Source organism: Corvus moneduloides, chromosome 12 (assembly GCF_009650955.1).
Source record: "Corvus moneduloides isolate bCorMon1 chromosome 12, bCorMon1.pri, whole genome shotgun sequence".
In the NCBI taxonomy this organism is placed as follows: Eukaryota; Metazoa; Chordata; class Aves; order Passeriformes; family Corvidae; genus Corvus; species Corvus moneduloides.
Window position 1 is genome coordinate 9,729,905 of NC_045487.1, and position 13,724 is coordinate 9,743,628.

General features: G+C 39.5%; 2 protein-coding genes across 2 annotated transcripts in view; both read right to left on the reverse strand.

Moving 5' to 3' along the window:
* Positions 1–434: 434 nt before the first annotated feature.
* The window catches only part of LPCAT2 (lysophosphatidylcholine acyltransferase 2), a 29,975-nt gene continuing 16,685 nt past the window's right edge, over positions 435–13,724 (reverse strand). The window contains exons 9-14 of the mRNA XM_032121831.1: positions 12,647–12,729; positions 11,995–12,120; positions 10,726–10,879; positions 4,209–4,307; positions 2,336–2,477; positions 435–2,063 (exon numbers count right to left, since the gene is read on the reverse strand). Of these exons, the coding sequence (XP_031977722.1) occupies positions 1,819–2,063; positions 2,336–2,477; positions 4,209–4,307; positions 10,726–10,879; positions 11,995–12,120; positions 12,647–12,729 (849 nt within the window). The 3' untranslated portion in view covers positions 435–1,818. The remainder of the gene's footprint in view (positions 2,064–2,335; positions 2,478–4,208; positions 4,308–10,725; positions 10,880–11,994; positions 12,121–12,646; positions 12,730–13,724) is intronic.
* Positions 8,134–9,904, reverse strand: CAPNS2 (calpain small subunit 2). Its single transcript, XM_032121832.1, has one exon. It carries the CDS (start codon positions 9,426–9,428, stop codon positions 8,559–8,561), a length of 870 nt encoding a protein of 289 aa, XP_031977723.1. The 5' UTR covers positions 9,429–9,904; the 3' UTR covers positions 8,134–8,558.

The following is a 13,724-nucleotide window of genomic DNA, read 5'->3' on the forward strand; positions in this document are numbered from 1 at the left end:
TGTTTCTCCTTCTCTACTTGGGAGAAAATACTCTCCTGATGTTCACAATACACAAAGCCATGATTGTTACATCTCAGCTGTGGCTGAGGTCACTCATTTTATATGTAAATGGTGCTGTCTTATTTTCCATCCAAAAATGGAGGTCTCTCTCCATGAATTTTAAGACCTTCGTATCATATTCCCTCTTGTTGAGGCAGCCACCAGAAGTAACTCTTTGGAGGAGCATTGGTCCTGTCCTATTGTTCCAGCCCTACCATAAAGCAAAGTGCCATCATACAAAGAACTGAAAATGCCAACTTCAGGTGGCATTGAGTTTACCAAGGTAAGACATCTTAAGCACGATTTCCTGGAAACCTCCCCCCAGCCCCTTATGGTAGACAAAGTACCCTTCTACCCTTCCCACTCTACTAAAAAGACACAGCTGTTCAAGTAAAGTCTTTTAAAAAATATAGATTTATTTTAAGCACATGAAACATCAGGAGAGGCACAATTATAAACAGAGAAAGGTAAAACATGGCAATGAGCTTGTGGCCAGACTGCAAGAAGTAACTTAGAGGCAGAGGTTACCATTTCACATATGAAAATCTGCTGCAAGTTGGTTACTATTGGTAGTAGACAGTCTAGGCTTTGCTCATCTAAGTTTTAACTTGAAAATATCATCTCATTTCATCCTTTCCAAGTTTTTATTGAGAAGTATTTGCCTAAGTATCTACGTATTTTAAATACGGCAGAAAGTGCATTTAGAGGAAGGATGCAAAAAGGTAAAGGCCCAATTTCCAGGGCACCAGAGAGGACTGAGGCAAAACATACTCAAATCATTGACTAGACAGAGCTTGGTTTTGAACCAAACCCCAAGAACACACTGAGTAATGGCACAGTAATGCAAACATGGTTTCTAGGAGACAACTTTAGAGTAGATACTAAGTACTAGAACTATGGCTTGACAGCATATTTGCCTTTTGAGCTTTGCACAGCAAGGTCACATTCCTCTGTTGATAATTGCGAGAATAAAAAATACGCTGAAGTTTGAAATGCTCCTCCCAATGTGATCCTAAACAGTTGTTACTGTAAACAACATTGTATTTATTTTGAAATAGTCCATTAATTCTTGGGTCTTACTGTCTGCATTCTCCTCTAGACCCTAAGCTGCTATCTTGGAATTCCAATTAGCTTTTGTTGTTAGAAGTGCAGCCATTTCCATCTGTCACCAGCCCTTAGGCCTAAAGTGGTGTCTGTTAACATCAGTGAACCAGCATGTCTTGTTCAGAAGCTTAGGCTTTCTGGTTCATAAGTAGTTAAGGGAAATCTAAGGACAGCCAAAAATCATTATCTTCAACTCTCAGCTTCCTGTAACTCATTTGTGTTTCTGTAACTCAGAAACTTGAGAATGGCTAAGTGATACTGCAAATTAAAACACTGGCATAGTTTTTTCCCCTTAGTTTATGGTGGGGATGTAGAGGAATTGAGCAGCACCAAAAATTCCACTTGTTTTTAGACAAGTGGATTCCTTAGTCTCCATTCTGAGAGGTCACTGCAGTGCTGGAGCCTCGTACCCCTCTTAGCATACCTGTTACTTTTGTGGAATCATGAACTTGGAAGACACTGAACAACGTTCCCAGTACTGTGATACTGACATTAAGGACTGAACAGTGGTTTTCCCCTTACAATCAAACAGCAATAACTCCTCCTGACATGAAAGTATAAAAAAAGGAACTTTTTAAAAATTGTAACTTCCATCTATATTTTACATCAGTTGTGCTTATGAACAGCTAGGGAAAAAATCCTGTAGAATTCAAGAGCTGAATTATTTAACTCTTCTCAATCATCCTTTTTGTCAGAGGTACTTGAGCTATCCTCTTCATTGCCTTCAGGACAGACTTTATTTCTTGCAAGTGGTGTTAATTCTGAGACTAGGGCTGTACTCCTAACTGGGCTGTGTTTGCCTGTGAGTGGCTCAGTGTCATTCTCCTCAAACATACCTAACTGGTGTCTCTGTAGATCTATGTACGTAGTAAACAACGTGGCATATTCTGGGTGCTTGAGTGCGAAGTTCTTGAACTCCTCTGAAAAACATTAAAAAACACAGATGCTATAGTGCAGCAACAGAATCAAAGAAAATTTCAGTGCCTGCTTCTTTTACTGAAGCTGATCTCCAGCTAGTTCCCTCTAAAAAAACCCAGGAGTATCAGACAAAGTATCTAGGTTTGTGCTTGAACAGTTCTCCCCAGATACAAGGTATGAGAACTATCAGGGAATTTCAGGGAATTAAAAAAAGAAACCTCCTGTCAATATGACTATCAGAGTATTGTTGACAAAACAAAAGGACATAACTTACCATAGGAAAGCTTTCCAGTTTCATCTGCATCTATTTCTTTAAAGAGCAAGGAAACATCAAGCTCAGGCAGCCCCAGTGCTGACTGAATAATAGAAGCAAACTCATCTTCTGTTATAATGTCATCCTCATCCATGTCAAAGAGCTGGAAGAGACAGAATGTGTAGAAGTCCTTTGGCATCATTTTGCCTATGAACCCTCTGTGCACATTAGCCACTCATAGTGGCTTTCTAGCATTCAGGAGCTCTGTGAACAATGCCTGGGATTTCAAGAGCCTGGCTGCATCTCAGCTGCTTCATCTTGCAAAACATTTTGGGCATTTTCCCTGGAATAAGACTAAGCAGACACTTAGCAGAGCAATGTCCATGCTGTAGTTGGGAATAGAACATTCTGCCAAAACAAACAAACCTCACAGTGTTGGTTCAGTGGTCAAAATAATACAAAACTGATAAAACATAAACAAAGATGTATGTATATTGTCCTCATGAGCTATGCTAAGGGTCCACTGGATTCAGCCAGTCTATACTGGAACATCTTAAGATATTAGTCTCCATTTTCATTAGGTTATGGCACATCTGTTCTCAGATTAAACTTGCTATCATAGTTTATGTTCTGACATAATATATCTAAATTTTAGTGTATGTGATTGGTCACCCACTAAGGAATTATTGTAATTAACAAGGAATTTTGGTTCCTGGAATGCAGGCAGTTGATGTACACTGATCATCCCATCATTCCCAGTGCAGTGACAGTAAACATCTGCTATGAACTGCCCCTGGAGAAATACAAAGGATGGATGGCTGTAATTCTTAAGTACTTGCTACAAGCAAACTCTGCCATTGTGGAGGAAAAGACATTTAGTGGCACAGAAAACAAGTAGCAAAAGGAACCCATAGTTTCATTTTAGACTGAAACAGGCTTTTACCAGCTTAACCAGTTGTTTTGTGCTGAAACTGGAAATTAAAACAAATTACTGATTTTATAATCAGCACACCTGTTAAGATACTGAAGAGTATAGTTTAGGAAACAACACAATGGAACAGCAACAACAGCTGCTAGGCTTGCTTCTTCATAGGAATCTGTACTGATAAAACATCCCTAAAAAAACCACAAATCACCTTGAACAGCTCTAGTGCTTATATGAAAAGAAGCCAGTGGATATAATGGATTGCCACAAAATCTCTGGTATTTCCCAAGTATACATCAGTACTAAGAAGCACCCAGCTCATGAAGAACATGAGCGGGAGCGCAATATATTGTTCAACAGAGTTCGTAAAACAGATTAATGGCTGAAACAACTGGATCTGTGTCAATGAGCTACTAAAAAAAGGGCCAAGGATTCACCACATGGGCATCCCTGGTCATGTACTGCCTGCATGTACCTGAGATGGAAAAGCAGCTACTGCTTGTACGACTGGACACCACAGGAGAAGCCAGGAGTTCTTAGATGCAGCCCAATTTTGAATGTGCCAGTCCTGAATAGCCCTTGATTTTTTTTCCCCCCTCCTCTTTGTTAAGAACAATGACTCTAGTGAGGCTTGACCCACAAGAGGATATTACTCCATCTATTGTGACACTGAAGAATCACAGCAGAAAAAAACCTCAGGCAAAAATCCTGCAAGTGCTCCTGAATCATTTTTGGAGTTAGCCTGCCAAGTTACATATTCATTAGTGCCTTCAGATGGCTTTTGAAACTCTTTTCTATGATGCCTGCAATTCTTCCCCTCCCTTTCACACTCTAAATGTCAATTGGTTTAAGAGAATTACTCACATTTGCATAACAGATTGAAGCTATAAACTTATGATTTGAAAGCTAACAGACTTACAGTCAGTCTTGATTTGTCAGGTTTGTAGATTTACACTAAATTGAACTTACCTTAAATGCCATCCGAATAGTCTCCTCTGTGTTGGCTGGATTACAAAGAATAGACAAACCAATTACATACTCTCTGAAGTCGATGGTGCCATCTCCATTCTGTAACCCAAACATGCATGGCAGTAGTTACAGTTAATACTGCAAATCACTTTAAAAGCTATTCTGTAAATCAAACACAACATGCACTAAGACAGTTTACAATACTAGAGGTTTTTGTTCTTCTTGGAAAAAACCTAACAGCTCACTAAATAGGTAAGGCTGGAGTAGCAATATACATGTTTTTAATAGCTACAAACTGGATATCGATTTATATTTTATGAACAAACAAATTACAAACAAAGATTTAAAACAACTTAAAAGTTTTTCTTTAGTACAAGGACTTCAGGAAGGCTCTAGGAATAACTGGAATCCACGTTTGGGTTAACTGTAGGACTGCATGCAGCACTGGCACTTGCTGAAGTTCAGAGACCAATGCAACAGCCCAGAATCAACAGGCCAAGAGTGAGGCTGTTGCTTTGAGTTTGAACCTTCAGCAATAAAATATATGTCAGTGAAAGGACAACCAAATCTACTTGGTTTATCTTAAGCTTTTCTTTGAAGCCTTTGCACTGCCCCACATGCTATTTGGGAGCCAATGCACTGTCCTACCTTTTAAGCCAGAAAGGCAGGGAATTCATTGGAACAGCCTCTGTAATAATTCCAGTTTTGATCTGAACAAACATTTCAATGTGTTAACTACAAAGCTACATCAACAAAACATTTGAAGCTTGCTTTGATGGGATTTGTGATTAATTCTGTGTAAGCTACATTATATTTGCAGATAGGGAGAATGGCAGATGCCTGATGAAATCTATGCTTATGTCAGCAGTGTTTCTGTCACCGCACTGGAAGTTTCTTGAGTGCTTTGGGAAACATCTGTCTGGGAAAAAGTCACCTGCAAATCTTAGGTGGTGGGACACAGAGCAGTTAATGATGCATAACAGAGATGACTAGTTGTTCATTGTTTTGAGTATTCACAATAAGGGCATTCATCAAAAATGTTTTAAAAGCAAACTGAAGTGTAAAGCAGAGTTCCCTTTGTGGATAATGTGTTGTGCATTTCAAGAAGAAAAACATTTTCTTAAAAAGTGGAGTCCCTACATCTGAGAAGAGCACAAAACTTTTTCAGGCAAGTGAGAGAGGGTTGATCTCCTGGGTAAATCTGCAGCAAAGAGCCAGACCAGGATTCTATTTCTGGCTCTCCTACCAACTTCTAATGCCCACTTGAGCATACCAACCTTAACCTTTCTGCTCTTGGTTTTCTGCTGCTGAACACTGCAATATGCCAGGGGAGAATACTAAGGCTGCTCTGTAGAGCACTTTGAAAATTTTGGGTGCTATGAAACAGGGATTTTAGTAATTGAATTTACATTTTGAGATAGTTCTTGATTAAAAAAATATGTGTAGTAATGTAACAAAATCAGTATTACTAACTTGTCATCATCAAGCTATACATTCCACAGGATTTCAAACTTCTAAGATAGAATTTTATTCAGCCTTCAAAACCAAGGCAGGACTCTTTTGCATAGACAACTGCTATTTTCTTTCTGTTGATGGTCTAACCAATCTTTTTTGAAGACATGCAACCTCTGAACATTTTGTACTTCAGAAACTTGTGAATTTCAGGGAAACTTTTGAGCAAAGATATGAAAAAGATATGAACTTTCAAGTTACTTTCATGTGTGTCTAAGGGTTATAACTTTTGACAGTTTTTTAATCATTGAAAAGGACAACGTTGCCCAATACATGTAATTTTATTTACAAATCTGTGCTCTTGTGGTGCAGAGTTTGACTTTAAGTATTTTATCTGCATTGTAGTTCTCAGAGATAATAGATCTAACTTTGAAGTGCAACATTACAAACATAAAGTCTTAAAACAACTGAAGCAAGAGTGTAGATAATAATTGTTCAAAGTTCCATAGAATATTATTTTTGGACAGTTTTTTACACTGTATTCTTAGCAAAGGATTGTTTGATGTGATTAGAATATTTCAAAAATTTAGTTTTAAAGTTAAGAATACGTATCACAGGAAAAGAATTGGGAAGTAAACTTTAAAATAATTTATTAAAAACAACTTCTGAAAGAAGTTAACACAGCTGTGGCTGCATATGGAAATTAGAAGAAAAAAGACAAAATAAGGGTCATATTACTTTCACTAAAGTGCTAAAACTCAGTAATCCAAACTGAGTGCAGTCTGATAGACAGAACTTCAGCCATTTTAGTAGGAAATACAGTTACTATGCTTGCAAGATCATGTTGTGACTAGTTCTACTAAACTCTAGGACGCTGGCTGACTTCCAAATGCTCTGGCATTCTGGTTAAGGAGAAATGATGGGATTGCTGCCTGGAAAAAGAGATGGGAGTTAAACTGAAAATGTAGTAAAACCTTCAGTGCTTGTGTAACACCACAGCAAAAAACATTTGCATTTGTCTTTCTACACACATCTAACTGTGTTTGCAGCCTATGTACCCAAGAACATTTTAAGGAAGCAACGTGTGAGCTGAGCTCCAGTTCTCTAAATGGCAAAGTAGAACATCAGAATTTGGGTATTTGTAGTTATGCTACACAAACCAATCAAAACATAATGTAACCTTAACAACTCTTGTTTTCTTTAAGGAAGCCAGCTCTCTGCTACTATTTTCACTATAGCATGCTATGGTAACTGGGGTTTTGTTGTTGGTTTTTTTATATAATACAGTAAATCTGACTTTGGAAAACAAGAAAGCTGCATTGTCATGAGCATTCTCCATTTAGATTTGCACAGGAACTGCAAGCCAGATGCAGTATAAAGTATTACTTCATCAATCCTTTTGAGGAGGTATCTCACTTTACCTCGTGCTCACTTTTCTATTACTCAGAGCCCAAGTGGCACTATGTGGCACAAAGGATAACTCTGTGCTTTTCCACACAGAAGAATTGGGAGAAGGATGAATGCTGTTCGGAAGGAACTGACCTCTCTGATCTGGGACAATATGAATATTTTTCTGTTACCCAGCTTGCTGTTAAACAAAGTACAGGAGGAAATAAGTCTGGGCAAAATTTTTAAGTTAGTTTCAAGTAAAAGGTTTCTGCAAGTATACCAGGGAGGATATCTCATCAATTTGGAAAACACTATTTACCAAGTGTAAGGGCAAGATTTAGAAAACAAAGCTATGGAAATCTACAGACCAAACCAAACCACAGCACCCCATTAACATGCAGATGGCCTTCAGGTATTGTGTGGTATTTCTCCATGAGTCACTGCTGTGTCCCTGGGTGGACTCTCACATCTGGAGACCGCCTCTAGTGCCAGGCTGCCTATTTAACTCATCTTTTCACATTCCAGCCAGCTTGAACACACCCGAGACAATTTTCGTTTAAAGCAGCAGAGCCTTGCCAAGAAATCTGCCTTGTTCAAGAGCTGTTTTGATCAACTTTTTTTAAAATTTTTTTTACTCAAAAGTTGACATCTTAGCCAGAACTGCATAACTACCTTGAGTGGCATGCTGCACCCTGATGAAATTTAACTCAGATAGCCAGAGGCTGACTTTGGCTGTCTGTCTGCTATGTGACTGCATAATTATTTCAAGTTCCTCTAAATATAAATGGAGTATTTTAAGTTGTTTGCTTTGTAACTATACTTAGGCTTGAAGGAAAGAGAGAAAAGACTAGTTCATAGAACTGTAGGAAGGAGAATATCATTGCTAAAGTAGCCTCATGTAAGTGTTCAGTTTCGTCCTGGCCACTGGATAGAACTGACAGGACCACTCAGGTTTTGCTTCAGCAGCCAAGTATGAAAAAGCAGAAGTAGAAAGGAAATGGAATGATTATGTAAGTTCTCTAATCATTACAGTTATTGCAACTCTAATGTTTTTCCCCTTGTTAGAAATAACTGTGTAAGACTCTTTACCAGTGATTGCCTTCAGGCAAAGTGCCCTTTATTCCAGCTTAGTGACTGCTGACAAATGAGAACAGCAACATCAACACCAAACTTAGGAGCTTTTTATACAATAGTTATACTCATATACCAGCCACTTTACATGAAAAAACAACTAAGCTTTGATCTTTCCAACATATCCCCTAACCTTAGAGTCTAGAATTAGTGTTCTGAAGACATATTTATGCAACTGCCCAATCAACAACCTACATAAACCCTTCAGAAAAGCAAACTAGTGCATGCACAAGAGCAATCACTACAGTTGAAGCGGAGCCATCTACCACTAGCTGCATGTGCCGTAGAAAGACCACAGGGAAAGACTACAGTTCTATAGCAGAGGATTGTAGTCTTCCACATGTATCTTCCAGACAAAGCTGCTTTTTTGCCACGCCTTCACGAATACATGGTCAGCTGCAGCCAGTCTTCAAGGGTCACTTTGATACGCCCGCTTCCATCTCGGTCCAGAGACTTGAAGGCCCGGAACATGCTGTCCAGCCGCACCAGGCAGCTAATGAAGCTGTTGAAATCCATGCTGCTGTCCTCGGCGGCGTATCTGCGCACAATCACCCGGCACAGCTGCTCGTTCAGGTGGAACCCCGCAGCCTTCAAAGCATTTGGCAGCTGAGCTCTCCCGACAGTACCTGACTGATCAGTATCGTACTGCTTGTACACACACTGCCACTTCTTGATGTTGTTCCACAGATACTTGAACTCTTCAAAGCCCAGTTTGCCGTTTGCATCGCAGTCCATGACGGCGACCATGCTACGGCAGGTGTCTAAGCTGAAGCCATCCGTCTTCAAGTCTTGGTGTCTGGAAAGGACTTTGTTCAGGATGTCCCTTAGCTCTGTCGCACACACTTCCATATCATCTCCAGCCAGGTGGGCAAACAGGCGCCGAAACTGTCTGATCTCATCACTCTCCTGAGCTTCTACATTTGTAAAATGATTGCGAGGAGGCGGAGGTGGCTCTGGATTATACTGAGCTGCTGCTTCACTTATAAGGTTGACGAGACCTCCAACAAGTCCTCCAATATTCCCTCCACCTCCACCTCCTGTTAGGAGACCTCCAAGCCCACGTGCAAGGCTCCCTCCACGACTACTACCACTTCCTCCGCTCAGCAAAGCTTTAGCAAGGAACATGGTGAAGATTTTTTGAAGAGAGTTCCTCAGAGATCCAGTGCTTCTGTAGCTCTCTGAAGCTGTTTTGTGTCTGACTTGGGCGTGGGAAAAACACAACTTATCTGCATGCTTAGACTTCACCATGTCTGTGCATGTCTCTGGCTGCCAGAGTTAAGTCTCACTAGTTTCTGTCAGGTGTTGATACGCCTTTATTTCTCTTCTTCTTTGCATAGTTATGTTTATGTGATTTGAGGAACCATTTTAGAGAAAAAAATAATGAGGCTGAAAGCCACAAAGCAGAAGTTTCAGAATGCCTGTGCTCATACCTGAAGCAATTGGGAAACAGCCTTGTTACATGAGCGTGACTCTTCCTCAGTTGTGCTGATCTCCTTAAAGGTGAATGCAGCCTTGCACTTGTTTGTTTTTACAGTCTTTTATTCCCTTAAATTTTTAGTGAATTGAGCATTACTTCACTAGTTCTATTCACTGATGTTGTGCCTTATAAAGAAAGTGAAAGGAGTCCTGATTGCCCTTAATTACTATGGTTGCCACAGCACATTTCTGATGTATGTACTGTGCTTCAGGACTCAGTGCCTCGGGAGCCAATGGTCCAAGATGGGGAGCCAGGAATGACAAAAGCAAGAGTACCTAGCTCTGCTACAGCTTCAAGGCATTCAGCAGTTCAGGAAATACATCTGACTCTTTCCCTATTTTAGAGCCTGTAAAAAACTTTTTATCTGGAAAAATCCTGAAACAGTTTTAAACAGCATAGACTGTGGCCTCCCAAGGACAGGTGTATTGCTAACTGATCAGGAAGAGTGATGGTGAGTTGGGAAAGCTCTTACGGTAAGAGGAAACCTCCAGTCCACTTTCCAGACACTTTCAAGACAACAGGCTGTGTGCACTGTAGCACATGTGGAGGCCTAGAAGGAAGATGAATTCTATCTCTGTTCTAGTCACTGATGCTTCTGGTATAGTCAGAAATGCAGCCATTTTTATCATCCTCAGAGAGAAGTAGAAAATTGGAGAGATTAGCACTGACTAGGGGGAAACACCAGTGTTCTAGTTAACACTCCAGTTAGCTTCACTCTGCCTTAAATTATCTACTTAATTACAACAGCTAACTAAGCTATCAAAATGTACATAAGATCAAAATCTGTGGTAGGCAAAATATTCAGCTATTACCAGCATAAAGATTATTGTCTGATACTGCTGCAGCAACTTGGTCCAAGGGATGGCTGCCATCTCACAAGGCAGAAACTGATAAATGTTTTTCCATCGAAACTTATGAACGAAACTGTAAGAGTCACCTACTTTGCTTACAGAAACTGCTAACCAAGAATCATTTACTATGCTGGACATAATGAATTATAATAAATACCATTTTGGGATGTGATTTCTAACAAAATATTGTCAAAAAGTCAGTTAACCAACTACTCACCCTGTCAAAAAGTAGAAACAGCTCTCTGAGGACATCTGAAATAGGCAGCTTCAAGTACTCGGCAAACTCCTCAATTCCAATTCTTCCCCCTTTGGAAGCACTTGCAATAGCAGCAAAAGTATCCAACTGCTCTCTGATATGATTCCATTTTAGGCTATGCAAACATGAGGGAGAGGAGATATTTCTATACAGCAGTTCTCGGACACATGGAATTTCAGTAGGCGTTATTACAGTGTTCAAAGATGAAAACTGCCAAACAGGGCATGTGGGTACAGCATTTCTAATGCTTTACTTCAGACCAGATATTTTACTTTAAATCAGCAATTAAGGACTGCTCTCCTCTGGTTATTAATATCAAAAGCAGGCAGTTCTATGCTTGGGTATGTCAAACTTCCATAGAGTAACTTCCCAAACCTAGAACTGTCTGTCCAGTTACTAGGCTACTCCAGCAGAGAGCTTTTTATTACCATAAATTCAGGTGTAGCAATATTTTGCTGCATCATGCATTAGGGTAAGTATTTCCTTGACAGAGGGAGCAGGTCTCAGCTCTATTAGCAAACTCTCTACCCAAACAGCAGTACTGCTAGAGCCTCAGAAGTGTCTGATCTCTGCAGAAACACACCATTGCACCTCTGTAAGAATAATTAGGATTGCCAGGTAACTATTCCAGATGGAGTTCTATAAATGGATATACAGCACATAAATAATAAGTCAAGATTTAGTACACACATCCAGATTTCACCACAGCCATGCCAGGTTATTTGATGGAGTTACTGTATAATTGCATGGCTCAGTCCTCAAATTCCACTGTATCCAGACAGAAAAAGCTGACATCACTACTGACACATGGCTACACAGTAAACCTAAGAACAGTCAGCTGAAGTTTCAGGCTGGAAATAAGATTTTTTACTTCCTGCCACAAGCTGCCAGTGCCTCACCACTAAAGCAATTTAAATTTGCACCAAGATTACCATCAAGTCCTTAAAATAGGTGCTGCTCTACTTCTTTCACCCTTTGGTGAGATAAGTTCATAAAAGATTAGAACAATCTTTCCTCCTGCAACACTGGTGACAAAAATTACTTGGGATTACTCCTTACTGGGATTTTCCTCATCTCTGATTTCCTTATACTTTATGTAATTTTTATGCATAAATACACTGTATTATACAAGGCCAAGTCTGTTTTCTGGTTATTTAACCTTTGGCAGATGGCCATCAACACCTGCAGCACTTTAGTAATTACCCTACCAACAGGTAAAACTTCCCTTACTTGAGTTTCTTGCTAATTTTGGTGAACTCCACCAGCCCAGCTTCCATGGGTAAAGTCAACTGCCCTGCTGAAATCATCAGTCTGCAATCTTCAAAAGTGTGATCAGTGACTGGCACATTCAAAGCACTGAAATAAAATTAAGGAAAAAGCAAAATCAATTTCTTATATGAAAATTACTTTTTGTTGACTGTTTCTCTTCTCTGATATGTGAAACGAATGGTAATTCACTCTTGCCCTGCTGCAAGTAGGACAAAGCAATACACACCATTTTGTGAAACCACACAACTGAACTACATTATGGCAGCATCACAAGGTTTTAGCATTTACCATCTTGTAAATGCAGCCCAGTTATGCTGGAGAACAAACCACCACCCACTTAGCCTTGCCAAGCAAGAAGAGATCAGTTTATTCCAGTTTTCTATGAACTGAACATACTATATTCCAGTGTAAGACAACCTTCTTTATGCTCTGTGTCAAAACAATCAGGGTAATCTAGTATAGGAGTTTGACACCTCTTAGTGAAAATCTAGAGCAATTCCTATATATAATACCTGGGACTTCACTAAATTGTATTTTATGGCTAGGCTATATGTGGAATTGCTGGATATAAAAGAACAGTTATCAAAGGTTTTATTGATGATTGATTACTTACTTTGCCATGGTTTGTCGGACTCTGTTAGCAAAAAGTATTGGATCATTCTTTTCTTCCTCAGTAGGAACATGAACAGGCAGAAACTGAAAGGGATGAGTTATCCAATCAATTCAACAGTTACCACGTCATTAGGAACATGAGCAACTTCTTTATTTTTGTTTGAGTTGGGAAAAACAGGAGAAAAACATCAGCCATGCAATGAAGGGACTGGGCGCTAGAGGTCTCAGCCGCTTTAGAAACTGCTCTGGCTCTTCTGCCCTCCCCACACAAGTAAGATTTACTGCAAAACTACCTCTTAAGGATTGGTAGAAGCTTCTTTAATATGAAAAATCAACCCCCCAAAGAAGGAAAGTATAATAAATGCATAATTAGTTAGAAGATTAAATGCTGCACTGGTAAGAATGTGAGTTTGAAATACTGCACACTTCTTTTCAAAGATACTTTATAAGTGATGTTACATATTGGACTAGTGTATGTAAGAGTTTTAATGTTTTTAAATACGCACTGCAGTCCTACCTTGAACCTGTTAACTGTATCTGTCAGCATGTGACTGCTAAGTTTCCTGTACATTTTTCCTCCATGATAAAAACATTAAGGAATCATAGTTCTGAGTTGTAAGTAGCATACTAACTGGATACAATACTGTAAAATTTTGGAACTCCCAAGCAGAAGGTAAAAAATCCCAACAACCCCCTCTCCTCCCACACCGAGGAAATACCCCAGATATCTAAATGGCAACATGTTTACTACTGAGGATTTATTCAATATTAATATGTAAGAAGCTGGAAGTACCTTTTCACTAAAATAGCCTCTAGATGAACAATTGTGGCATGAACCAGCATCTGTTTGCAAAGTAGTGTGTGTGGAGGAGTGCTTTGCTCTTTCTACTTCAGTCTACAGTATTTGCTCACAGCCCTGTTTACTGTGCCTTTTCTCAGCTATGGTTATCACTTATCTGAGTTCTGCTGCTCTGCAACCTCCCCTTATTTCCTAGAATACAACAATTTCAAAATAAGCTGCTGCTCATGGTTCATTGGAAGACAGTTGATAATTATGTGTCAGTATGTTGCTTTAGTTA

Coding starts and splice junctions, on each gene's coding strand:
- CAPNS2 (XM_032121832.1), bottom strand. CDS start 9,428: ATGGTGAAGTCTAAGCATGCAGATAAGTTGTGTTTTTCCCACGCCCAA.